Source organism: Salvia splendens, chromosome 3, assembly GCF_004379255.2.
Source record: "Salvia splendens isolate huo1 chromosome 3, SspV2, whole genome shotgun sequence".
In the NCBI taxonomy this organism is placed as follows: Eukaryota; Viridiplantae; Streptophyta; class Magnoliopsida; order Lamiales; family Lamiaceae; genus Salvia; species Salvia splendens.
The window spans coordinates 21,412,501-21,439,070 of NC_056034.1; the positions used below are offsets into that span (position 1 = coordinate 21,412,501).

At 45.0% G+C, this 26,570-nt stretch overlaps 3 protein-coding genes and 1 long non-coding RNA gene across 5 annotated transcripts; 3 read left to right on the top strand and 1 right to left on the bottom strand.

Moving 5' to 3' along the window:
* Positions 1–3,020: 3,020 nt before the first annotated feature.
* Positions 3,021–3,871, bottom strand: LOC121793825. The gene is made up of 2 exons (XR_006049174.1): positions 3,530–3,871; positions 3,021–3,448 (listed from the first exon to the last, which is right to left on the bottom strand). It is a non-coding gene; the product is annotated as an uncharacterized LOC121793825 (long non-coding RNA).
* A 4,886-nt stretch (positions 3,872–8,757) lies between these two features.
* LOC121797247 (pentatricopeptide repeat-containing protein At2g37230-like) lies at positions 8,758–11,282 on the top strand. The gene has a single exon (XM_042196002.1). The coding sequence runs from the start codon at positions 8,872–8,874 to the stop codon at positions 11,068–11,070; it is 2,199 nt and encodes a 732-aa protein (XP_042051936.1). The 5' UTR covers positions 8,758–8,871; the 3' UTR covers positions 11,071–11,282.
* A 1,436-nt stretch (positions 11,283–12,718) lies between these two features.
* Positions 12,719–14,649, top strand: LOC121795451 (29 kDa ribonucleoprotein A, chloroplastic-like). Of its 2 annotated transcripts, none has more exons than XM_042193991.1 (5): positions 12,719–13,129; positions 13,541–13,642; positions 13,769–14,122; positions 14,235–14,330; positions 14,434–14,649. In XM_042193991.1, exons 1-4 carry the CDS (start codon positions 12,809–12,811, stop codon positions 14,283–14,285), a joined length of 828 nt encoding a protein of 275 aa, XP_042049925.1. In that variant the 5' UTR covers positions 12,719–12,808; the 3' UTR covers positions 14,286–14,330; positions 14,434–14,649. The 2 variants fall into 2 exon arrangements, with proteins under 2 accessions (XP_042049925.1, XP_042049924.1); XM_042193990.1 differs by having other exon boundaries at positions 12,721–13,129; positions 14,437–14,649.
* Positions 14,650–14,759: 110 nt separating this feature from the next.
* Positions 14,760–23,959, top strand: LOC121795452 (protein CNGC15b-like). The gene is made up of 7 exons (XM_042193992.1): positions 14,760–15,359; positions 15,421–15,880; positions 15,949–16,161; positions 16,243–16,532; positions 22,699–22,810; positions 22,872–23,108; positions 23,187–23,959. The coding sequence occupies exons 1-7, from the start codon at positions 15,331–15,333 to the stop codon at positions 23,826–23,828; spliced, it is 1,983 nt and encodes a 660-aa protein (XP_042049926.1). The 5' UTR covers positions 14,760–15,330; the 3' UTR covers positions 23,829–23,959.
* Positions 23,960–26,570: the final 2,611 nt, after the last annotated feature.

Consider the following 26,570-nt stretch of genomic DNA (forward strand, 5'->3'; position numbering starts at 1 on the left):
GGATTACCTTATCCATTAACCACTATATATATGTATGTAACATGTAGTTTCATGGTGTGTGGAATAAGAGGAGCCATATTTTCCTATCAAACAAGAAAGTCTCCCTTCTCTCATATACTTCTACAAATCAACACCAATAAATAAAAACCCACAAATAAAAAGAAGGCAAGGTTTCGAAAATTATGGCTAGAAATTCAATAAGGAATTTATTTGGTATTTACTTGGAGAGGAATAGATTCACAATTTAGGAAATAAACAATGAACATTCCATAAACAAGGGAACAAAATAAATTAAATCTCCAAGTATGAAATACTGAGGGAGGGGGCGAAATATTGCTTAACTCGCCGCAAGGAAATAATTCAACTCTTAATTTAATTGGGTGGGGGAATAAAATGTGGCAAGATTTAATTGGATTTAAAAAAAATAGCTAAAGGAAATCAACAAGGTACCAATTAAATCAAAGAAACTAATTCATCCTCCTAATTAAAATAGAGAATATTCGAAACTTACAAAAAAAAATAATAGGTTAGAGTTCGAATCTCATGTAGCACAATTTAGGGATAATTTGATTTGGATTTAATTTGGATGAATATCCCAAAACAATTAATTAAATCCAAGAAAATCTTCCAATAATTGGAGGGGCCGACAATAGCTACTTTATTTGGCTAGAACAAGATGCATGATCTTATTTAAATTGATTTTCCCCGAATTAAAATATAAATATAAAAGTATCAAATACTTCATTCCCTATCACCCACGAGAATTATTTCACATAATTCACTTAATCACATAGAAACAAAGAAATTTCATAATTGAAATTTCAAATCAACTTATTAAATAAAAGTCACAAAATTCTGGGATGTTACAAACTAATAGGCCGGGGGTTCAATCATCAAGGGGTAGATGAGGAACCATTGCTCATCTTCTTTAAAAAAAATACAACAAAAATTGAAATTTAAAACAATGATTTTTTATCGGTTGGGATCAATGTTTTAAAAACCGGACTGGACCAGCCGGTTGGACTGTGAACCGCTGGCCGGTTGGACCGGTTTTTTCAATTGTAAGGGATTTTTTTTCAAAAAATTGCTCCTAAATGGAGTCGAACCTTGTACTTGATACAAGCACAACTCCTTCAATTATTTTGGCATACTCCCTCCGTCTCGCTTTAGGAGTCCTGGTTGATCAATTTCGGGCATCCCGCTTTAGGAGTCCCGGTTAGAATAAATTAATAAAAATGGCTACAAAGTAAGTAAAAAAGTGTTAAAAGTGGTTCTCAACATCCACTACAACATTTATTTATTACACACTCAATTAAAAGTGGGTCCCAACATCCATTACAACATTTATTTATTACACACTTAAACACTTTCTTAAAACATGTGTCCGACTCAACCGGGACTCCTAAAGCGGGACGGAAGGAGTAACAATCACCTTAATTATACTTAATTTATGAAATTTCATTTATTTAATATTTAATTACATATTTCAGTAAACTAATTACTCATATCGTCTATTTAATATTTAATTATATATTTCAGTAAACTAAGAGAATAGACGAACGACTCATCCTAGAATGGTAAGAGCATCTCCAATGGCGGCGAGCGGGCCGGCTAGCCGATTTCCGGCGCACGCCGGTCCGCTCGCCGAACCATTGGAATCGGCGAGCGCCATTTCGGCGAAAAATTGGCTAGCGCTGGCCGATTCGCGAGCGCTCGCCGTCTGCTCGCCGCCATTGCAGGCTCAAGACCGGAGAGCGTTCGACGAGCGTATTTAATTATTTTTTTTTACTTTTCGAAACACTATATATACGCGATTTGCACGTCATTTTCATTCGCACCACTTGTTTTAACGGGTACTCTCTCTATCTTAATTTCAGTACAAGATCAACAACGAGAAATGAGCAACGTTGGTGGTAGTAGTGGTGGTAGTGGTGGTAGTGGTGGGGATGCTGAGGAGTACGAACGTCGAATGAACGAAGCATTAGAGGCCTATACGAACCGTGAGATTGATCGGCTGATGCAGAGGGTCTTGCAGCCGGCGGTACCTCGACCTCGACCACCACCAGTTGTCCACCGCCGAACAGTGATTGAATGTGATCACGTAGCTGCACATCAGCACCTATACGCAGACTACTTCGCACAGGAGCCGCGGTTCAACGACAACCATTTCAGGCGCCGTTTTAGAATGAGCAGAGCCATGTTTATGCGTACTGTTAACGCCTTGGAGCAGCGATATCTGTATTTCCGCTTCAGGCACGATGCGGCTGGCATACCCGGCCACACACCTATTCAAAAGTGCACTGCGGCAATCAGGCAGTTGGCCTACGGAGGTGCGGGAGACATGTGGGACGAGTACCTCCACATCGGTGAGTCGACTGCCATTGAATGTATGAAGTATTTCTGTCAGGGCGTGATTGAAATTTTCCTTGATCAGTACCTTCGAAGCCCTACTCGCGAAGACTGCCAGTATCTGATGCAGATGCACGAGGAGAAGCATGGGTTCCCGGGTATGTTAGGCAGCATAGATTGTATGCATTGGGAGTGGAAGAACTGTTCCGCTGCCTGGAAGGGGTTCTACACGACCGGCTACAAGGGAAAGAATCCCACGATGATCCTGGAGGCCGTTGCTGACCACCGGCTATGGATTTGGCATGCGTGTTTTGGGATAGCCGTGTCGAACAACGACCTCAACGTCCTCAACTCGTCGCCCCTTTTCAACGAGCAGTGCCAGGGCGTCGGTCCGACCATCAGTTTTGTCGCCAACGGGACCCAGCATGATATGGACTACTACTTGGCGGATGGGATATGCCCTAGGTGGCTCGTCTTTATGAAGACGATAAGATGCGCATCGGATGAGAGGAAGGCCTACTTTGCGGAATGCCAGGAGTCGGCGCGCAAGGACGTGGAGCGCGCATTTGGTGTGCTCCAGTCTCGATGGGTGGCAATTAGGGGTCCAACGGTGTAACACCCCGTAAAAAAGAGAGAGAGAGGAAAAAAAATCAAATTAATCAAATTAAATCTTTTCCTAGCTAACTTGGTCACCAATTATTCCATAATTCAAATTTAATTAGAGATTTTACAAAGATTTTCCTCCTCCGTGATCTGCATATAAATATCAAACAAATCCAAACTATCAAAATATGATACGGTTTCTCCCATATCTCCACTCCCTAAAATCTCTCCAACCACCAAATCCATCAATATCTTTAGTTTTGCCTATATATATCCAGTCAATCCCACGATCTTTCTACACATAAATTCAATACCAAGAAAAATCGGGAACTAAAATCTAGAGAAAGAACCGAGTTGGAGAAGAGAGTTTTCTACCGCCGAAGAAGGTAATCACCGATCAATTCCCAGCCTTGAATTCCTTGCATTCATTTAGGATAATTCTAAATCACCGTGCTCTGTACAAAGTTTCAATCTTTAAGTTTAGCCTTTGTCTCAACTGAAAATTTAATCATCCGAGAAACAAATCAAAATCGATTAAGAGAAATAGAATTAGAATGAATTGGGGAAAGGGACTTACCGTTGGGAGTAGCAGCGCAACAGACGGAGGAGCTGACCGCCGGAGCGGGCGGACAGCGGCGGCGACGGAGAGGCAGTGACGACAGCGAATTTCGGCAGCTTTGGGCGGTGACTGCTGGAGCAGTGGAGAATGCGAGGGAGAAGGCGAGAAGAGTGCGAAATTGTGGACATCTCAAACTTTGGGACGTGTTGGAAGAAGAGGGTGAGGTGCAGGAGAGAGAGAGATGAAATTGGGGATATGTAGGGTGAGGTGCAGGAGAGAGAGAGAGAGATGAAATTGGGGATATGTAGGGTGAGGTGCAGGAGAGAGAGAGAGAGTTGAAATTGGGGATATGTATAAAGGGAAAACGTAATATGATTGGGATGAGAATTTTCACTTAGATGGTTTGTTTAATTGTTACAAGTTTTTTTTTTAATTTTGGGAATTTTGGGCCACTTGTTTTTATTTTTATGTTGGGCCGGCAGTGGTAGTTTAGTAATGGGTCGGAGTATTTTTGTTTTGTGGGCCTTGTTAATTAATTAATTTTGGAGCTGATGTTGGATGGAGCTTTTAGTATATGAGAATCTAGAAATTTCTTTAAGAATGAGCGAGGAAATAAACGAGCACGCAAGTTCACGTAGGATGCATTCATTCTAATTTAACTAGATGTTTACGAGTTTTTGATGAGTTTGTTATTTTATTTCAAAAGGGTTTTTCTTTCACAAGCGAGTTAAGGCGGAGTGAGAGTTTTCAAGGTAAGAATATTAAGAGAACGAGGTGGGATTTCTTTTAAATAAGGGCAATGCTCTAAGTATATTTTTATGTGAAATATATTGTGTCATGCCGTATTTTTATTTTTGAGGATGTGCCTATCTGATCGTCTAGTGGGGAGCGAGTCCCTACTAGAAGTTATGAGTTTAATCGAATTCGGGTTTGTCTAGGGAGCGAGTCCCTATTCAAGCTAGTGTACACAGAGGGAATCGTGCGCTAGCTTTCGAGTTGGCCGGTCCGGTGATCGAGAATGTGGCCACGTTCTCATTTCACATAGGAGGTTCAGATATGGTACGAGGAGAGAGAAAAATGGGTTGCAACCATACTTTTGAGCGAGAAAATGTTTTGGTGACTTGGTCTTTTGTAAAACCCCGAGTTCACTTTTAAATGCTGACACAATATTTTATAAAATGTTTTCGGCATGAGTCCACTGAGTGCATCAAGTACTTAGCCCTGCATTTTTTTTTAAAATGTGCAGGTTGAGCGTGATGGGAGCGGTGGGTGTTGAGCAAGGTCGTTGAAGAAATCTAAGTGTCTAGAGTGTGTCATGTCTTCACACGTGGCATATTCCTTCTCTCAAATGCTTCCGCTGAGTAGTTGTCCTTCTTTTGAGTGCATGTATTGTTGAGATACTCTCATTTTATTCGAGCTATTCCCATTTGTTTCGAGCTATGGTCGATTTGTGTTGTTTTCCCCTTTCTTCCCCGCTTCTTTAATCCTCCCCTAGTCGCGATCAACCGTCTTTTTTATCCTTATAAAATGCGGGCGTGACAAACGGGTTTGTGGCATATCGACTACATTGCTGATATAATGTACGCCTGTATTATCATGCACAACATGATTGTCGAAGATGAAGGTGTACGACTGACTAGTTGGGCCAACGACGATAATGAAGCCGGTCCAAGCCACGGCATAGCCGCCCCCAACGTACGAAATGCGGTCCCGCACGATGAAGCCGGCCTCCTCCAAGCAAATGCCGACATGCGCCAAACGGATGCTCATATTCGACTCCAAAATGATTTAATTGAAGAGTTGTGGGGGCGGAGGATTGCACGGCGTTAGTTTTTTTTAATTATGTAATTTTTTAAAATGTACTTTTTTTAAATTTTAATTAAAATAATTAGATTTTCCCGTATCTGTGTCGTAAATTTAATTCCGTATTTTGTGTGATTGTCAATTATTTGTTTTATATAATTAGGGATGATGTGGCTAGGCTATTGCTGGGCTATTGCTGAGCTATTTGCTTGTCCTGATGATGTGGCAGGAGGATTTTTAGTGCTGATGATGTGGCAGGTGAAGTTTGTGGCTGTGCTATTGCTGGGCGAACGCCATTGCGGATGCCCTAACAGAAAATGTTGTGTGACCCTTATACTAAAATTTGTAGTTGGGGCCTAACTCATACGAGTCTATGGCCCATAAGTGATCCAAAAGGCCCAATGAAAGTATTTTAAAAATTATATTTTTGGTTAATCAATTAACCGAACAGTGAGTTGTTTGTTCGCGATTTTGAGTATATTTTTTATACCTTCCTACTCCATCTCTCTATCTTAATTGTTTTTTAGATGTCCAACTTATATGAATCAAATTGTATTTGGAGTATGATTTTAATCTTATTGTTAAAGTAAATTACAGAATCATCAGCGAAATGGCTAAGAGCATGCGCAGCGGTGGCGTCCGTCGCCACCGCCGTCCGCGCCGCTGGCACGGACGCCATCCGCCGCCGCTGCGCTCGCGCCGCTGGCACGGCGCTGCTCGATGTATCGAGCACGTCCGTGCCAGCGGACGCACACGTGGCGCGCTCCTATTCGTCAACGGCATAGCCGTTGTGTTTAAACATTTTTTATTTTTATTTTTTTAAAAAAATCGGTTTTTTATTAAAAAAATCGATAAAAAAATAAAAAAAAAATTCACTTCCCCAAAAAAATATATCAGTTTATAACCATTTTTTACACCTTTTTAATTTTTTTTCATTTTTTTTACCCCAAAAATACACACTTTCATCTATAAATACCCCCAATTTCACCCCAAAAATTCACATCAAACTACACAACTCTCATCATCATTCTCCAATATCCATTCTCATCTCCATTCTCTCATATCCATTTTCATCTTCATTCTCTCAACATCACTATGTCCGGCCAAGACGATAACCCTTCGGGCTCCCACGGTTGGAACCCCGAATGGTTCGGTTCACAACCGTTTCCTAGTCTGGAAACGGAATATTCGGCCCCTCCTCTCACCCAAGATTCGGGCGTTCCGGGTGGCTACCGGCCATACCCAATCGACGATCAAGGTGCCTCCGATGGGCGCTACGGGTGGACACCGGAGCCTAGGCCTCGCGCCCCTTCCCAAATGCCGACTCCTCCATCTCGCGCCGGTGTCCGCACACCGTACTCACCGGCGGAGATGGAAAGATTGTTCAAGGCGTACTTGGAAATCTCCGAAGATGCGGTGGTTGGAACGAACCAATCCGGCGATCACTTTTGGTGGCGCGTCTCTAGCCGGTACAATGCAAACCGGCCGCCGGGAACGATCGAGCGTAACGAGAGTATGGTGCGCAACTGCATCGGCCGAGCCAACGAAGAAATTGGCAAGTTCAACGGCTATTTCATCCAGGAGTCCCGGAATGCCGGGAGTGGCCGAAGCGAGGTCGACATCATCACCGCCGCGCTGAGCACCTACCAATCCATGAACGGTAAGTCGTTCAAATATCTTAACGTTTGGCAGGAGACGCGGACGCACCCGAAGTATAAGGGAGGCATAACATCCTCCTCTAGCGGCTCCTCCAAACGATCAAGGTCGGTAGCCCTATCCGACTCCGGCTCGGAAGAAGTGGCTAGCCAACTCGCCGGAGCTAACTTGGGTAGCCCCGACGCAGGACCGAGCGGTTCCCAACGCCGCCCCCAAGGAAAGAAGAAGGCGGCGGCCAACCGTCGTCGCGGCTCGACTCCCGAAGCCACTCCCGAAGCCGCTCCCGCTCCCTATGTGCCACCTCCACCCCCGAACAACTCGCTGTGGATGCTCTTAAGCCAACTCAATATGGCCGATAGGTCATCTATGACCCCCACGCAACTTGAAACACACGAGACCATGATAAAAGGTCTCCAAAAACAGTTGGGGTTGATCCCGCCGGATGCGTAGTCTTATTAGGAGTTTAATTATGTAATTTTTAATTTTTAGGATTTTAATTATGTATTTTTTAATTTTAAGGAGTTTAATTATGTAATTTTTAATTTTTAGGATTTTAATTATGTATTTTTTAATTTTATTTGTAATTTGTAATATTTATTGTGGTTTTTAAATGGATTTTAATATTATGGAAATGTTTTTGTTTAATTGAATTTTATATTAATTGTGCTCGTCCTTGCGGAAGAGCACAGTTGTGGGTGTTGTGCTCTTGCCAGAGAGCAGGCATGAATAGTACCGCCCGGGCCCACAACCGTGCCGCTGGCAAGAGCACGGTTGTGGATGCTCTAAAGCTTGAAGAGGAATAGAAGAAAGGAGTAAGTATGCTCGAAAAAAAAGAAAGATCAGAATATAAACAGTAATCGGTCATCAGAGATGATTTCCAAACGATCTTAAAAGATCAACATTGTCTCCATATTCGCAAGATCTTCGCGTGAGTACCTCTCATGCCTCAATTGGAGTCCTCGTGGGATCAATACCTGTTAAACTAATTTGTTGTTTTTTGCTTGCGGTTGAAGTGATTATAGGGGAACTAAACTTGTTTTAAGGGCATAATTTTATTACTCCATCCGTCCCATAAGAATATACACTTTTGGTTGGACACGAGTTTTAAAACCCAATTGATAAAGTAAGAGTTTCGGATTTTAATACACAATTGGTAGAAAAAAAAGTAATTAAAGTGTTGTTTGTGAAGAATGAGTCTCACCTCATGAGAGAAAAGAGTTTTTAAACTTAGAAAATACTGTATATTTTTATGGGACGAATAAAACGGAAAGAGTGTCTATTCTTATAGGACGGAGGAAATATTAATTAACTCATAAAATTGACAACATCCACTCAAATTTCGTGTTGAGAAAAATGCTTAGCTTTAAATGGAATGGATGGAATATAATAAGATGAACCATCACTTAAAATAAATGTTTTCATGCTAGGAGTTTTTCATTATTTAGATCCTTGGATTGGCTTGATGTGAAACTTCTAAGGTAAAAAAAGAAAAGAAAATCAGGAATAAAAATTTATCCCAACCTCTAATAATATTAATTAGTACTATCGTAACATTTAAAATTTATTATTCTCGAATTTAGCTAATGTAATAATATTTTCCCACTTTTACAATTTATCAATTAGTTATATAAATTTAGCTAATGTTATATGTTTTCCCAAATTTTACAAACGTAATATAGTTGGTTATTTTTTTAATTAAAATTAGATCAAATTTCATGATTTTTTTGGTCCATTAAGGTCATACATGCATAAAAATAAATGGAAAACAAAGTCTGTCGAAGCTTGAAGCGAGAACTGCCGTCTGTCTTTAAACCCTAACAAGACAATGGCTGCAAAACCCTCCTTATTCCATCTCTCTCTAACCCAACCTCTATCCATTGATTCTCCAAGGCCATCGCAAAATGGCGCCTCTAGCTGCTTCCAAGCAGATCCATTTGAATCCCAATCTCGTCAGGCTCTCATCCCCGTTTTCCTTCAAATCGGCCTTCTTCTGCTCCTCCGAAACCCCCATCCTAAATGTGGAGAATCCTATCCCAAATGAACAACTCCCCATCTCCGCAGATCCAATTTCATCACCAGAAGCGATGGTCCCCGCATCGCCTTTCCGAGAACTCAGGCGCCCTAAGAACCCGGAAAATATAGAGGATACTATTTGCAGAATGATGGATAATCGACCCTGGACGACCCGCCTCCAGAACTCAATCCGGCAGCTGGTGCCGAGCTTCGACCACGAGCTCGTTTACAATGTGTTGCACGGCGCCAAGAACTCGGGCCACGCGCTTCAGTTTTTCAGGTGGGTCGAGAGATCGAATCTTATTCAGCACGATAGGGAGGGCCATCTCAAGATGATTGAAATTCTCGGGAGGTCTTCGAAGCTCAATCACGCTAGATGCATTCTTCTGGATATGCCCAAAAAAGGTTTGAATTGGGATGAGGATTTGTGGGTTGTGATGATTGATAGCTATGGGAAGGCGGGTATAGTTCAGGAGAGTGTGAAGTTGTTTCAGAAAATGGAGGAATTAGGAGTGGATCGCACTGTTAAGAGCTATGACGTTCTGTTTAAAGTGATTATGCGTAGGGGGAGGTATATGATGGCGAAGAGGTATTACAATAAGATGTTGAGTAAGGGGATTGAGCCAACTAGGCATACTTTCAACGTTTTGATTTGGGGATTTTTTCTTTCGGGGAAGGTGGAGACTGCGAATAGGTTCTTTGAGGATATGAAGGCGCGTGAGATTATGCCGGATGCGGTCACGTATAACACAATGATTAATGGGTATAATCGAGTTGGGAAAACCGAGGAGGCAGAGGCGTATTTTGTGGAGATGAAAGGTAGGAACATTGAGCCTACTGTGATTACGCATACGACTTTGATCAAAGGGTATGTTGCGGTGGAGAGAGTGGATGATGCATTGAGGTTGGTGGAGGAGATGAGGGGATATGGGATTAAGCCAAATGCTGTCACCTATTCAACCTTGTTGCCGGGCCTGTGTGATGCAGAGAAGATGTCTGAGGCTCGGGCTGTGTTGAGGGAGATGGTGGAGAAGCACATTCCACCTAAGGATAACTCGATTTTCATGAAACTGATGCTTGGCCAATGCAAGGTGGGTGATTTGGATGCTGCAGTTGATGTGTTGAAGGCGATGATCAAGCTGAGTATTCCAACGGAAGCAGGACATTACGGTGTTCTCATTGAAAATTGCTGCAAGGCTGGTCAATATGATAGAGGTGTGAAGTTGCTGGACAAGCTCATTGAGAAGGATATCATATTAAGGCCTCAGAGTACTTTGCATATGGAACCGAGTGCTTACAATCCGATGGTTGAGTATCTTTGCAGCAATGGCCAGACTGCCAAGGCTGAAGCCCTTGTGCGGCAGTTGATGAAATTGGGTGTCCAAGATCCCATTGCCCTGAATGCCCTTATCTGTGGGCATTCAAAAGAAGGGACACCTGATTCTGCATCTGAGCTTCTCAAAATCATGCTTAGGAGGAAGGTTGCTTCGGAGAAAAGTGCTTTTGATTCGCTTGTGGAAAGTTACTTGGCAAAGAAGGATCCTGGAGAGGCGAAGGTCGTACTGGATAGCATGATCGAGAATGGTCATTCTCCAGACTCCTCGCTGTATCGGTCGTTGATGGACGCGTTGTTTGAAGATGGACGGGTGCAGACTGCGAGCAGGGTGATGAAGACGATGCTGGAGAAGGGGGTGACTGATCATAAAGATTTGATTTTTAAGATATTGGAAGCTTTGCTCATGAGGGGGCACGTTGAGGAAGCCCTCGGGCGAATCGAGCTGCTGATGCAGAGTGGCATCGCGCCTGACTTTGACAGCCTGTTATCCCTTCTGTGTGAGAAGGGGAAAACGATTGCTGCTTTGAAGTTGCTGGATTATGGTATGGACAGAGACTACAGCATTGATCTATCAAGCTGCGAGAAGGTTATAGACACTCTTCTTGCTGCTGGGAAGACTCTCAATGCGTATTCAATACTATGCAAGATTATGGAGAAGGGAGGGGTTACTGATTGGAGCAGCTGCAAAGACTTCAATCTGATTTGGATGATTGTAGTAGATCTGGATGTATGTCTGTACAAACTTGGATAAGGGTTTTTGTTTATCAATATTTCTTGATTCCATGACGTTTATCTGTATATTTCTTGATTCTCTTGTGGGATTTAGTTCTTGCACTTGAGATGTGTAGCTCTTTGGCTGTTTTGCTTTATTTGTTGTTTATTTTGGCAGCATTTTTGAGTTATTTACCAGAGAGATGGAAACTTGATGCTATGGAATAAATCAATAGAAGTTGTTTGTATCAACAAGAATTCTGGCTTTCTTGTTTGGACAGGTGACTGATTTTGAAGTTTGAATGCTGACCAATTTCAATTTCTATTATTTTATTTAAGGTTTATTTGCTTGTAAATACGGAACTTTCAATATTTTCTGATTTTTTTACCTCAAAAACGAATACATGGACTTTGGTTTTTTCTAATTCTTTTCCAAACTAATAAATCAAAACTAGTGACATATTAGAATCTACTCCTTTGTAATCAAAACAGCATTGTTTTGATTTATTAAAATTTTAAAATTAAAACATGTAATCATCCTCTTTCTCACCTATTGGCATGATTAGCTATTGTATCAAGCACTGCAGTTTGTTTTGGATTGATACTAGAAAATGCAATAATGATTTACGCTTGCTGAGGCTTGTACATGAGAGCAGTTTCTGATTGGCAAGTGCAAACTATGTGAATTCTGAATGCAAATGAAGGAAACTATACCCACCAAGACACCAACGACCGGCAGCAGCAGAAGACGGAAATGAGAAAGACAAATAGATGAAGAATATAAAGTTTACCAAAAGTTTGTGAGAAATACCATAATTTGACCAAAGTTAATAGTTTCAGGGACCGACACGGCTTGTTGGAGAGAGCAGCATCGTCCCTTGTCGGAGAGAGCAACAGCATCGCCGGCGTGGGGAGAGATTGAGACTTGAGAGGGAGAAGCGCGATTCTTTGAAAAGGATAATGCTCAATGAGAATGTCTCTAAGTGTAGATTAAAATTAAATATGTCAGCAACTTCATAACATCGAAATTATGTCATCTTATGAACATTCAATTGTGTCAGCAATTTGCTAAAAGGATTTAATTCATAGGTTGGATTGATAGTTCTATGACATTGCATCCATTCACGCACATATTAGAATGCATGTATAGATTAAAAAACAACTCAAACAAAATTATTGAACTCCATATATCGGTAGTTTAAATGAGAGGTAGAAATTTTACTTTTTAGTTTTTATAATTTTATGAAATTAAAATGAGTATATAGAAAATTAAAATTAGTCTCTAACTTAAACTGTTCTTCCATTTTCGGTTAGAATCAAGAACTGTCATGAACCCTAAATCCACTAATCGAAACTGAACTTTAAGGTTCGTATCCCCATCCCTAGATTTTTAATTTAGAAAAAGAATTAAAAAATTTAAAGTTGATGTAATTTGAAAAAATAGAAAATATGAAAAAATAAATAAACTTTTATTTTAATCAAACTTATAACAAAGTCGAGCTAAAATAGAGGAATGACAATGCGTATAAACGGTCAAAAACACCAGAACCTTATCTAGAACTATACACTCTGTTTTAAACTCTAGATATTTTTCGAAACTTTATTACATAGCTTAAAAAAAATTAAATACTAGCACGTTGCAAGTCTAGTTGATGTAAATCGGTTAATATACAGAGGGCCGGCAAGTTGCATCAAGGTTGATATATAAAGCAGAGCAAAGCGAGTGTGTTTGCAGTTGTTAAGAGGAGAAGCAAAAACCTTATCTCTACACACTAGCAATGGCCGCTTCTACCCATTTCTTATCCTTAACCCCACGCACCCTCTACCTACACCAGCACCACTCCTCCGCTCCTTCTCTCTTCACGCCCTCTTCCATCAAAACCCTCCCCAAACTCCTTCTTGCCGTCACCACCCGCGCTTCCATTTTTGCGCGGAACGTGGCTCTCTCGGAGGAGGGAACCCCCTACTTGGGCGGCGCTGAGGCTGAGGTGGAGGACACTCCGGATTTGAAGCTCTTTGTGGGGAATTTGCCCTTTAGTGTTGACAGTGCTGCGCTTGCCGACTTGTTTCAACAAGCTGGAGGTGTGGAGGAGGTTGAGGTCTGTTTCTCTCATTTTCTTTTTCTATTTTTATTAATTATCACATCCAATAATACTAATTTTACCTCAAACATTTTTTTTACTTTTTCAAATCTATTAAACACTAATCCTACAATATTTTATAATCAATTTCAAATTTTTGCTTCAATAAACAGAAATCATATATGCAAAAGATAGTAGGATTTTTACTGAAAAATCAAAGTCCGTCAATGTGGGTTTTAGCGTAGAGGAGATTCTTTACTCGATTTTGGGTTTGCAAGTCTTCAGATTTCGGACTCAAATTCTAAACTTGTTACCTTTTGTATTTTAGTTATAGTTTCCTGGTTAGAGGGGGTGGTAGTATTAATTAATAGTATCAAGAGAATAATGAAACTATTGTAATTTGTTAACTTGAATTGGGAGGTTTTTCAGGTCATCTATGACAAGGCTACGGGAAGAAGTCGGGGTTTTGCCTTCGTGGTGATGTCTTCGGTTGAGGAAGCTGAAGCTGCTGTTGAACAATTCAATGGATACGTAAGTTTTATGGCCACTTCTACATTCGATTGTTCACATTGTTTTGTTGTTGGTTTGTTCTCATTATCTCTTGCTCGTGTACATACAAACCCTTGGTTTTCTTCATTCTTTCTGATTCTCCTTCAGGAAGTTGAGGGCAGAGCTTTGCGTGTAAACTCTGGACCACCACCACCTAAAAGGGAAAGCTCCTTTGGAGGATCCAGGGGACGGGATCGGGAACGATCAAGCTATGGAAACTCTTCATTCGGAGGACCCAGGGAGGGCCGTGAACGATTTGGTAATACCAACAAGATTTATGTGGGTAACCTTTCATGGGATGTGGACAACCTTGCTCTTGAGTCTGTGTTTAGCGAGCACGGAGATGTTCAGGAGGCTAGGGTGGTTTATGATAGAGATAGTGGTAGATCCAGGGGTTTCGGGTTTGTTACCTACAGCTCGGCCGAAGAGGTCAACAGAGCTGTTGAGTCATTGGATGGCACAGTAAGTATATCCTAGTCTTAAACTTAATAGAGTTTAATGACTTTATGGTTGAGTTTTTGTGCATTCCCTACTATAATTGAGGCTTGAAAAATTCAAAATTTGCTCTTGGCAGGAGCTGGAGGGTCGACCTATTCGAGTTAGTCCTGCTGAAGACCGTCGTTAAAATTTAAAACATAAACAGTTTTGATCCCGCGAACTATCGATCATGGTATTACTTCTTACCTAGTCTTACATTTTTAACCATGTCATGTTTAAATGTGCCTCTAAATCTTTGCATCATAGCTTTAGTCATAGTTATCTTGTATGTAAAGCAGAGTGTCGCACATGCTGTTTCGTGAAGTTGATATGAAGTGGAACTACACACTCAAGTTGCAACCAAGTATTCAGCTTCTGCATTGTTGCAACTAGTGTCTGCAATCGCCTGCGTGATTCATAATATGTAATCCACTAGTTATTTTGTTTGAACAATGAGCGCTTGTTGGCACTTGGCATTTTGGTTGGAATGAAATTGTAATCTCATTTGTTTAGCTTTCTTGTTCTATTATGTTATTCAACTCCAACTCCTAATCGTTATTCACCTTCGATATGAAGCTTATTAAACCTTTGAAAACATCAAGTGATTTGACAAAAGAGCTGTCCTTTTTGTGCTTTCACTTTGGTTTAGATTGAAACAAAGATGAGGCCTCCATTACTCAAAGCACAAACGGATGTATACTATTACTGCGTTCTCTGTTTGGTTTAGATCGAAACGTAATCTCTCAATATTAACGCTAATCGTAGGAACAGTAACCGAGTAACTGAAGCAGAGGCTCTGTAGATGGTAATAATGCTACGGTGAGATTCAGCGAGGAAAGGAATTGCAGGAATGATATAGCATTTACTTGGTGGCTGCTAATTAAAACATAGGATTCCTTGTCTTGTTTGTATATGTTAAATTGCATAACTCAGATATTCTGGCTCTTGGTGTGTATTTGAGATGGTCAGCTGAAATGCCAATGATTCGATACAAGAGAATCAACAACATTTTGTCATGTTTTGGAACTCAGTCTCAATCTCCTTTCTTGAATGCTTGATTTTGTTTTACTTGTTATATTCTCTTTCATTATATATATATGCACTAGATGCTATATCTATATGAGATTATATTTGGAAGCTGTCAGTGAAACTTAAACGAGAGCATATTTGATTCGTACTTCGCTTCAACAATCATGGGCAGCTCGGGTGCGAAATCTCTAAGGTATTCTAAATCTTGTTTTAGTGTGCAGTATGATTAGTTTCAAAAGATGAATATTGTTTAGATTTCAGGACGACATTGAAACCGGGCCCAGCAAGTACAATGGTGAGATGCATTGCAGCAAGAAGAAGCTTTCGAGAGTATTCTCCGAGGACTACCAAATAGTGCAAAAGAAGATATTTGATCCACGAGGAACTTTTCTAAGCGCGTGGAATAAATATTTTCTAATCGCATGTCTCATTTCCCTGTTTGTGGACCCTCTCTTCTTCTACTTGCCCAATGTCGCGGAAGAAGCCTGCATGCAAGCATCCATCCCCCTCGAGATAGCCCTCACACTCACTCGTTGCATCCTCGATGCATCTTATGTCACTCACATTTTTGTCCGGTTTAGAACGGCCTTCACTGCCCCTTCCTCTCGCATATTTGGGAGGGGAGAGCTGGTTATCAACTCCTCAAAGATCGCTTCTAGATATCTTCGTAAAGACTTTTGGTTTGATTTATTAGCCGCTCTGCCTCTTCCACAGGTAGTAATATTTGATTAATTCTCCTCAAAAAACTATACTAACATGTGATAACCTATTGGTGTTCCTAGTTGTTGATATGGGTCGTGATCCCATTCCTGAGAGGCTCAAATGTGATCGGTGCAAAACATGGGCTCCGCGTGACAATCATAGTTCAATTTGTGTTGAGGCTATATCTTGTTTTCCCGCTGTCGTCTAAGATCATCACGACTGCTGGTGTGGTGGTGGAAGCAGCATGGGCGGGTGCAGCTTTCAATCTCATGCTCTTTATGCTGGCAAGCCATGTAAGTTTTGTACTACTCCACTAGCTTAGAGAAGAAGAGAGTGTTGAATATAGAGTTTGATGATTGTTGGATTTATTGCAGGTGATCGGTTCCCTTTGGTACCTGTTGTCGATCGAGAGGCAAGAAATGTGTTGGAAGAGCGTCTGCGATGCTCAACCAAAGTGTCACTACTTGTATTTCGACTGCAAAACAGCCGGTGATCCTGAGAGAAGATGGTGGTTTGCATCCAGCAATATTACTGTAATGTGCGGCGCAGGCACCCAATTTTATGACTTTGGGATCTATGGCGACGCGCTGCTTCATCGAGTTGCCAAGTCGAGCTTCCCTACCAAATACTCCTACTGTTTTTGGTGGGGACTAAGAAATCTAAGGTATGCTCTTGTTAAGGCTCCTTTTCCTTAACTGAACCCGACGATGCCTATCGTCGTCCTCTCACGTCCGGCGCCCTTCTCGGAGGGTCGGCGGAGTCTCCCGAAAGCGGCTGTGCGCGAGTCCTCTCGTCGGGCAGCACGTTTCTAGGTTTTCTTGATTGTTAAGCAACGGAAAGTAGGGCAAAAATATTCTTGTTATTCATGTGTTGTGACATAACAGCCCTATTTATAATCTATGGACCCTAGGTTTGGTTCGACCTAATCCTAGTCATCGGGAAAGAACCAACAAGAAAACCCGACGGAGCTTATAATTACGCTCGACTCAATTGTCAAAATAAATAATAAAATATGCCAAAAATAAATACTAAAGTCGACCATTGCCAAAAATAAAAAGAACAAAAATATGGGAAGAGACTATCGGGCCACGAAGTTGCCGAATCGGCTCGGAGGCTTCACGTTCCTTGCCGGCCTTGACTTCGCAATGGATACTTCCTCTCTCGCTACACTCCGCTCCACGACCGGCTCTTGCTGAGGCTGTAGGTCCGCCGGGGTCGTCCCCTGTTCCGCCCTCTGCTGTTCCGCCGGAGTCGTCCCCTGCTCCATGCTCGGCTCCCGCCGAGGCTGCGGCTCTGTTGGGATTGTATCAACCCCCCCCCTCCATAGCCACGTCCTTGTCCTCAAGGAGGATATTCGGAAACATCTGTCGGATCGTATCCAAAGGCTCCCACGTAGGCGATTCTGTCCCATCCGACCACCGAACTAACGCATGTTCCCTTGGCTGATCCCCGGTCCACAGCATCCTCTTCTCCAAGACCCGCACAGGGTACACCACTGGTCGCTCACCGAAGAACTCCGTCGGCAAATCCCCCACACTACTCGCCGCGTCGCCCTCCACAAAAGGCCGTAGGAGACTAACGTGGAAGACGTTATGGATCCTGCTCCCCTCCGGAAGCTGTAGCCGGTAGGCGACCTGCCCTATCCGCCCAATCACCTTAAACGGACCATAATACCGCCTAGCCAATTTTGCCGACAACGGACGTGCGACGGAATGCTGTCGATATGGCTGAAGTTTGAGCAACACTTTATCCCCTACCGCAAACTCCAGGTTGCGCCGATGCCTGTTCGCCGAGTCACGCATCCGCTGCTGTGCGCGGGCCAAGTTCGCGCGAAGCTGCACCAACAACTGACTCCGCTGGCGTATCAAATCCGCTACTGCCGGTGGCGTCGCGGCCGATGGAGGCGCAAACACCAAGCTCGGCGGGTCTCTCCCATATAGCGCCTTAAAAGGTGACATGCCCAGACCCGCATGATAGAAGCAATTAAGGGCCAGCTCCGCCCACGGCAAGAAGTTCGTCCACTTCGACGGTCGGTCACCCGCGAAGGCGCGCAAATATTGCTCGAGCCCCCTATTCCTCACCTCTGTCTGGCCATCCGATTGAGGATGGTATGCCGTTGAAAAGTTCAACTTTGTCCCACTTAGACGCATAATTTCCTCCCAAATCTTATTTAGGAATACCGAATCGCGATCTGAAACCAACGTCTTGGGAAAACCATGGTGTCGGACCACCGTATTCACAAACAAATGTGCCACCCGTAGAGCATCAAACCGCGTCGGTAAGGCTGCAAAGTGGGCGTACTTGGACAGACGATCCACGACGACCATGATGGCCGTGTATCCCCGCGAGGGTGGTAGGCCCGTAATGAAATCCATCGATACATCCTCCCAAACCTGAGAAGGAATCGGTAGAGGTTGTAGCAAACCCGCCGGTTTTTTAGTAGAATATTTTGTGGTCTGGCATACCACACATGCTTCGACGAAACGGCGAATCTCTTTCTTCATATTTGGCCAGTAGAACTCGGCCGTCACTCTCCGAAGCGTTCGTTCAAAGCCCGGATGTCCCGCCGACTGAGAACAGTGATATTCAGTCAGTATCGGTGTGCGAGCGGATGATCGGGACCCCACAAATATGCGCCTCTTGTAGTAGACTAACCCGTCTACGTACGATAGCTGAGGCTGGGCACGACCCTCCGTGATGTCCTTGGTCAATTCCCGCATTACTGGGGACGAGGCCGTCTCGCGCCGCAATAGGTCGATCAGATGTGGAACTGGGCAGGCGGCTGCTGCCAGCAGAACTCCGTCCGCCTGCTCATCGTCGAAGTCCCCCCCCCCCCGCTGCATTGACCGGAGGCTCACCCTCGGTCGTCTCTGCGCGGCGTGACAACGCGTCAGCCGCGCGGTTGGTCGACCCCTTTTTGTATTCGATCGTGAACTTGTACCCCATTAATTTCCTCACATAAAGCTGTTGATCTGGGGTCTGAACGATTTGTTGTAACAATTCTTTCAAGCTCTTTTGATCGCTTCTAATCATGAATTCCCGGCCCAAGAGATATTGTCGCCATTTTTGTACTGCCTCTACAATGGCGTACAATTCCTTGTGATATGTCGACGCCACCCGACGTCGGGGTCCCAATTTCTTGCTGAAGTAGGCTATAGGATGGCCATCTTGCAACAATACTGCCCCGATGCCTAGATCCGATGCGTCGGTCTCTATACAAAATTGGCGTTCGAAGTCGGGTAGACGTAGAACCGGGGCCGACGTCATCGCCGTCTTCAAGTCCATAAAACTCTCCTCCGCCTCCGGAGACCAACGGAAGGAATCCTTCTTGAGTAGCTCGGTCAACGGAGCCGCAATCATCGCATACCCCGCAATAAAGCGACGGTAGTACCCTGTCAGCCCCAAAAAACCCCTAAGCTCCTTGACTGACTTGGGTGTAGGCCACGCCGTCATTGCGGAAATCTTGCCTGGATCGGCCTTTAAAAGGCCTTCGCTGATCAGATGCCCTAGATATTCCACCGTGGTGTTGCAAAACGAGCACTTCGATAGTTTTACGAAGAAGTCGTTCTTCTTAAGCACGGTGAGTACCTCGGCCAGGTGCTGCCCGTGCGCCTCCTCCGACGGGCTGTAAACTAAAATGTCATCGAAGAAGACGATAACAAATTTCCGGAGCATTGGTTGAAAAATCGTGTTCATCGCTGCCTGAAACGTTGATGGTGCATTTGTGAGGCCGAACGGCATGACCAAAAACTCAAAGTGGCCATCATGGGTGCGGAAAGCCGTCTTGAAAATGTCCGTGTCATGCATTCTGATTTGGTGGTATCCCGAACGCAGATCCAATTTAGTGAAAACCCGAGCCTTGCCCAGCTCGTCAAAGAGTTCATCTGCCGTTGGGATCGGAAAATGATCAGGGATTGTGGCGCTATTCAAAGCCCGGTAATCGATGCAAAAACGGAACGTCCCATCCTTCTTCCTGATAAGAAGTACTGGAGACGAGAACGGGCTGTTGCTTCGTTGAATGATGCCCTGTTCAAGCATGTCTTTCACCTGCCGCCCAATCTCATTCTTCTGAAAGTAAGGATAGCGATAAGGCCGTACGTTGATGGGTCGCGTACCCGGCAACAGATGGACTCGGTGGTCGAAAGGACGTTTGGGGGGCATCCCCATCGGCAAGCTGAAAACCGTCCTGAATTTTGTCAATACCTCCACTATACCCGACGGTAGGCCCGGCGGAAAATCCTCGCTCGATGCGGCCCCGCCGTGAACGGCTTCTGGGTCTAGTAACAACAGTTCGAAGACGTCGTGCCCCAGACGCGGCGGCACCAACGAAGCCATCAGATGGAGATTAACGCGGCGGGGAGGGGGCAATATACCCTTCAGCACGACCTGGCGATTCCCCTGAGAGAAAGTAAGCTTCTTATCTGCGAAGTCTGCAGTGATTGGTCCCAAGGACTCGAGCCAGTCCATCCCTAATATCACGTCCGGTCCATGCACCGGCAAAATGTGTAGATCTACCAAGAATGTGGTTCCTTGTATGTCCAATTTTGTCTGCTTTGAGATGTGCGTGCAAAGCAGTGCCTCGCCATTCCCGACAATCACCCTAAACGGCCGAATAGGGTCGATCGCTAGGTGCAATCCCTCCGCGATCTGTGGGTGGAGAAAATCCCGATCACTCCCCGTATCAATCAAAATACTCACTTCCCGGTCCTGGATGGTCCCCATCACATTCAAGGGGCGCGACCGTCGGCCGCCATTCATCGTGTGGACATGCGCTACCTCTGTATCCTCTAAGTCCTCAGTCGGGATGTTCTCTAGGTCCTCGTCCTCCCCATCGATCGGATCATCGGCGTAACAGAGTAGTCGCTGCTTGCAAACGTGCCCCACGACCCACTTATCCGGGCAGAAGTAGCAGAGGCCCAGCTTTGCCCGTTCTGCTTTTTCAGCCTGGGACACCCGGATTTGAGGGGGACGAGCGTGGATGGGAGCTCGGCCCTGAGCCGCCTGCTGAGGCTGACCTACGGGGGTCTGGGCCGAAGATTGGGCGGGGTTCGGGGCCGTCGGATTGCGACCATCCCGAGGTTGCCACGGGCGACGAGCAGTCAGCTGTGGCTGTTGTCGATCGGGGTGCGAGTCCGCCAGTTCCAAGGTTAGGGCCATCGCCGCGGCTAGGGACGGCGGGCGATGTAGGCGCAACCTTTCCTGCATATCCGGCTTCAAACCGGCCACGAACAGCGTGAAGAGCTGTTTCTCCGGAACGCCCTGAATCCGGTTAAGGTACCTCTCAAACGTGTCATGATACTCGAGCACCGTTCCGGTCTGTGTCAACTTCGCAATTAGACCGAAGTAGTCTTGAAAGCTTTGTCTATCAAAACGATGGCGCACATCATCCAAGAACTCCTGCCACGTGACAAATTTATTGTTCGCGCAATAGTTAAAAACCCATTCCGACGCCGGTGGGTCGAACAACATTACGGCGTAGTGTAAGCGTTGTGCGTCCGGGATCATCAGATGATTAAAATAAAACTGGACCCGGGACACCCAATTGGTAGCGTCCGAGCCATCGAATCGTGGTGCAGCCATCTTGACCCTCTCGGACCGGTCGAACGGTGATTCGCGCGATGTGAACCGTTGGGGGGGGTCCCAACAGGACGGCGGGCGATCAAACGCTTGATTGAACCCGGTATGTCGCGAATGGCCTGAATCGACCCCCGCTGGTTCCCAGCCACCCGGCGCGCGGCGCGGCCTGAGCCCACTGTCCCATGGTCTCTTGCCTCTTACGTCAATCTCCTCGTACTCCTCCCAATCGCCCTGGCGCGACGGGGGTTCTACCTCGCGTGCGGAAGGCGCCTCCAGATTTTCAAATCGCCGATCCGTCTCATCCCTCCACACATCCAATTTGTCGAACCGATCCAACAGCCGGTCCAACTTATTATTAACAGGGTCCCCATGCTGGACGTCTTCCCCCTGTCTCGGCTCCACGTCCAAATCGTCAAACGGCTGATGAGTAAACCCTCCAGCCTCGCGACGGTTCACCGGTTGGCCACGGCGAGATGAACTCCACCCCGGTCTACCGTAGTTGTTGTATCGTCGCATAGAGTTCAACTGAAAGCACCAGATGTTAAGGCTCCTTTTCCTTAACTGAACCCGACGATGCCTATCGTCGTCCTCTCACGTCCGGCACCCTTCTCGGAGGGTCGGCGGAGTCTCCCGAAAGCGGCTGTGCGCGAGTCCTCTCGTCGGGCAGCACGTTTCTAGGTTTTCTTGATTGTTAAGCAACGGAAAGTAGGGCAAAAATATTCTTGTTATTCATGTGTTGTGACATAACAGCCCTATTTATAATCTATGGACCCTAGGTTTGGTTCGACCTAATCCTAGTCATCGGGAAAGAACCAACAAGAAAACCCGACGGAGCTTATAATTACGCTCGACTCAATTGTCAAAATAAATAATAAAATATGCCAAAAATAAATACTAAAGTCGACCATTGCCAAAAATAAAAAGAACAAAAATATGGGAAGAGACTATCGGGCCACGAAGTTGCCGAATCGGCTCGGAGGCTTCACGTTCCTTGCCGGCCTTGACTTCGCAATGGATACTTCCTCTCTCGCTACACTCCGCTCCACGACCGGCTCTTGCTGAGGCTGTAGGTCCGCCGGGGTCGTCCCTTGTTCCGCCCTCTGCTGTTCCGCCGGAGTCGTCCCCTGCTCCATGCTCGGCTCCCGCCGAGGCTGCGGCTCTGCTGGGATTGTATCAGCTCTCCTATTTCATTTATCAATCAATGAAACCTCAAACTTATCCTGGATTTGATAACATACTTGTATATGTCCCAGCTCTCTTGGACAGAATCTACTTACAACTAGTTATATAGGAGAGATAAATTTTGCCATAGCCATTGCCATTCTTGGATTGGTGCTCTTTGCATTGCTCATAGGCAATATGCAAGTAAGTTGATTCACTTGTATTAATCTTATTGTATGATCACTAAGTACTTATTGAACAACAGGCATATCTCCAATCTTCAACTGCGCGATTGGAAGAGTGGAGGGTTAGACGGATCGACACAGAGAAATGGATGCATCATAGGCAACTCCCTCACGAGATGAAGCAGAGGGTGCGCAGTTATGATCTGTATCGATGGGTTACGACCCGAGGTGTCGACGAGGAAGCTATTCTCAAAGGTCTGCCTCCTGATCTCCGCCGTGACATCAAACACCATCTCTGCCTCGACCTTGTTCGCCGAGTCAGTTTTCCTTCCTATCTATTTTCTTAGTAAGTGATATCGTTTTCTGTCCTGCTTTATTTCGTAACGAATGAACAGGTTGCCCTGTTCGAGGAGGTGGACGAGCTGAGCCTGGACGCGATATGCGAGAGGCTCAAGCCCATTCTGTGCACCCCCGGGACCTGCCTGGTCCGGGAGGGGGACCCTGTGGTGGAAATGCTCTTCATCCTCCGCGGGCGCCTTGACTCCTACACGACCAACGGTGGCAGGACAGGTTTTTTCAACTCTTGTCAATTGGGATCGGGAGAGTTTTGCGGGGAGGAGCTGCTGAGCTGGGGCCTGTGCAGGCGGCCGAACGTCCTCCTCCCAACGTCAACACGGACGGTGAGGGCCATGACGGAGGTGGAGGCATTCGCGCTGGGGGCGGACGACGTCAAGTTCGTAACGTCTCAGTTCAGGAAGCTGCACAACAAGCAGCTGAGGCATAAGTTCAGGTTCCACTCGCAGCAGTGGAGGACGTGGGGCGCGTGCTTCATCCAGGCGGCCTGGTTTAGGTATAAGAGGAGGAAGGAGGCCGCGGTGTTCAAGGCCAGGGAGAGCTCGTTGCTGCCCGAATTCGCGGTTTATGCTTCATCCGTTCGGAGCTTGAGGAACGCCTCGCAGATGGAGATCATTACTGCCTTGATGGACAAGCCTGCTGACCCTGATTTTTCCAATGATGATGCTCAAACACAAACTTAGATCAACAAATTACATGCAAATATTCATGTTCAAACTCAAAATGGCTAGGGAAGATAGTGTCACATTAGTATTCACATATCAAATGAAAATTGCAATGAATCAGATTATTAACATGCTAGATTGAGCCATATTTTCCCCCATCTACTTATTTTCCATGATTAGTTCATAACTAATTTACATTAGAAATGGAAAAACTATTGCATAAGAAATGGCAAAACTTAATGGAAGTTGTTGCGATATTAATCCACCATTCACTCGTAGATATTCTGCAATTTTTTCTCTGAAGGCAAATTGAACATGAAGTCATAAACACTACATACTGTGCAAAATAATGAGATAGAGTTTGGTAGCAATTATATTTAAGAAGTTGTATAATGTTAATTTGACCATTTAGAGACTGGATCTGTATTGATTACTTGATTGATTAATGATTATTAAGGAGGTTAGAATGAGGGTTAAGTAAGTCCCCACCCACAAATTCCACTCATTAACTTTATCAGTGGTTGTTTTTTTTAAGTGATAATCATATTTGTCTTTGTAGTTTGGTCTTAATCAAGTTCAAACTTCTAAGTTGTTTAATATATATTGATCTTAATCATTTTATCAATAACTTTTGACTTGAAACACATGATTTTTCCTGCCATGTTATGCTTTATATATTCTCTTTTTGGTCATTTTGAAGATGTTATGCTAATTTATTTTTGTTTTTTGCGTGATGATGTTGATATTTGGGTTAAAATAACGGAAGGTCTGTATCATTTTTAGAAATAACTTATAAACGGTTCCTTAACTATTTACGTATGTTTTAAAATTTGGGTCCTTGTTTTGTTAAGTTATAGTGGGGCTTCATTCCTTTAGTTTAGCTTTATTGACTCCTTAAAATTTTACACAACCTTCTAGCTTTATATTAACTGTGGTATGTGAATGGTCAAGGTCAACCAAATGAAAAGCTGAAGGCCACAATGAAAGCAAAGTTAAAAGTTTACATATCCAAATGAAAATTTAAAGATCTATTACGTATACACAAAATAAGGTACATTATTCTTGAGCATTAGCAATGGGGCACCCTAAGGTGCGCCCTATGCACCGCCAACGTCATCATTTTTATCCTCCTATCCTCCCACCTGCAGTGGGAGCCATAAGTGACGCCCTATATGTTTTACTATTATTTGGTTAATTAATTTAAATATTTTCAAATATATAATACAAACTAATTAAAAACACAACGAGTAGTTAAAAACCGGCGAAGACTGCATTGATTAACAAAAGTTACACGATTCAAGTTGCCTAATCTACGCAATTCTCAACTCCCGGCGCAGCTCATCAATCAAGCCCTGGAGGTATTCGGCTTTGGCAGGGTCTGTACACTTCTCAAAGGCCTTGTGAGTCTGCAACAACGTCCGCGCCATCGAGGCTCTTGCCAACCCCACATACGCGGCGGCCTTCGGGCTCGGGGTCGGGGTTGGGACCGGGAGTGGCGATGGGGTGGCGGCGGTCGAGGATGATGTCGCCGTCGCCTTCCCCTTGTTCTTCGCAGCCTTGACGCCTATGGGACGCCGGGAGGACATCGGTGTGCCGGAACTCTCCTCCTTCGTGTACGTCCGGTTGGGGTCCACCGGACGAGTTCCGCTTTCGCTGCTCGTGTAACCACCCACGGCGGTGGTCTTCGTCCTCTTTGTCGCACCGGTGTGCAGAATCCCGCCTTGGAACTTCTGCTTGTCCCTCAAGAGCGCCCAGATGCCCAAATGCTTGAAGTCGCCGTACAGGGACTGGTACGACAACAGCGCTCTATCGCGCACGTCGCTCAAGCTCTCGCCGCCCCCTGCTCCCTCGCGCACTTCTCGTACTCCAACGCGAACAGGTTGACTTTCTTCTTCACCTGATCCGAGTGCTTGCGGAGCTGCTCCCGTTGGCGCTTGTACGCACTCGGCGGCTTCGCCTCATTGTAGCGCTCGGCGATGCGCTCCCAGTACGCGAGCTGCTTCTGGTTGTTGGCGAATATCGGGTCCTCCGATATATCCACCCAACACCTTGCCAAGACGAGGGTTTCATCCGGCTGGAAGTTCGTACGGCCGAGGGCGTACTCTTCATTCATTGCCGGAGGTGGCAACTTGTTCGCGCGGTGCTGGATCCGCTTCTTTTTGGCTGGGGCGGCGGGCGGCTGGAGGGGCCGGCTGGTCGGTTTGGAGACGGCTCCATGTCAGACAAACCATACGAATCCATACTGAATTCGGGATCGTACTGCGTGTTGGCGTCGAACGGCCGATATTCGTCGGATTCTGTACTCGGCCAACGCGCATCACCACTAAACATCAGACTATTGAGACTTGAATCCATTTCTTGGTAAATGTGAGTTTCGAGAGTTGAATCGTGAAATGAAATGTTACAAATGAAGCCGGGGTATGGGGTATTTATACAAATTTTTCGAATTTAGCATTTAAAAAAAATAAAAAACGCGTGCCATCGTCCGTGACCATCGTCCGCGGAGCCCACAATGGTGCCCGATGGCGCGGACGATAGGCCATCGTCCGCGCTTCTTTCACGCCCGAAGCTTAGGGCGTGGGCGTAGGGCGTGCCATCGGGCGGGCACCCACAATGGAGCCATCGGGCGCGCCCGAGGACGATGGCACGCATCGGGCGTGCCGATGTTCTTATGGAATTTATCCATAAATGCAATTATCTTGGCTAGAAAAGGCATGCAGATAAAAGTGGGGAACGGGACCCAAACCCGCTTTTGGCACG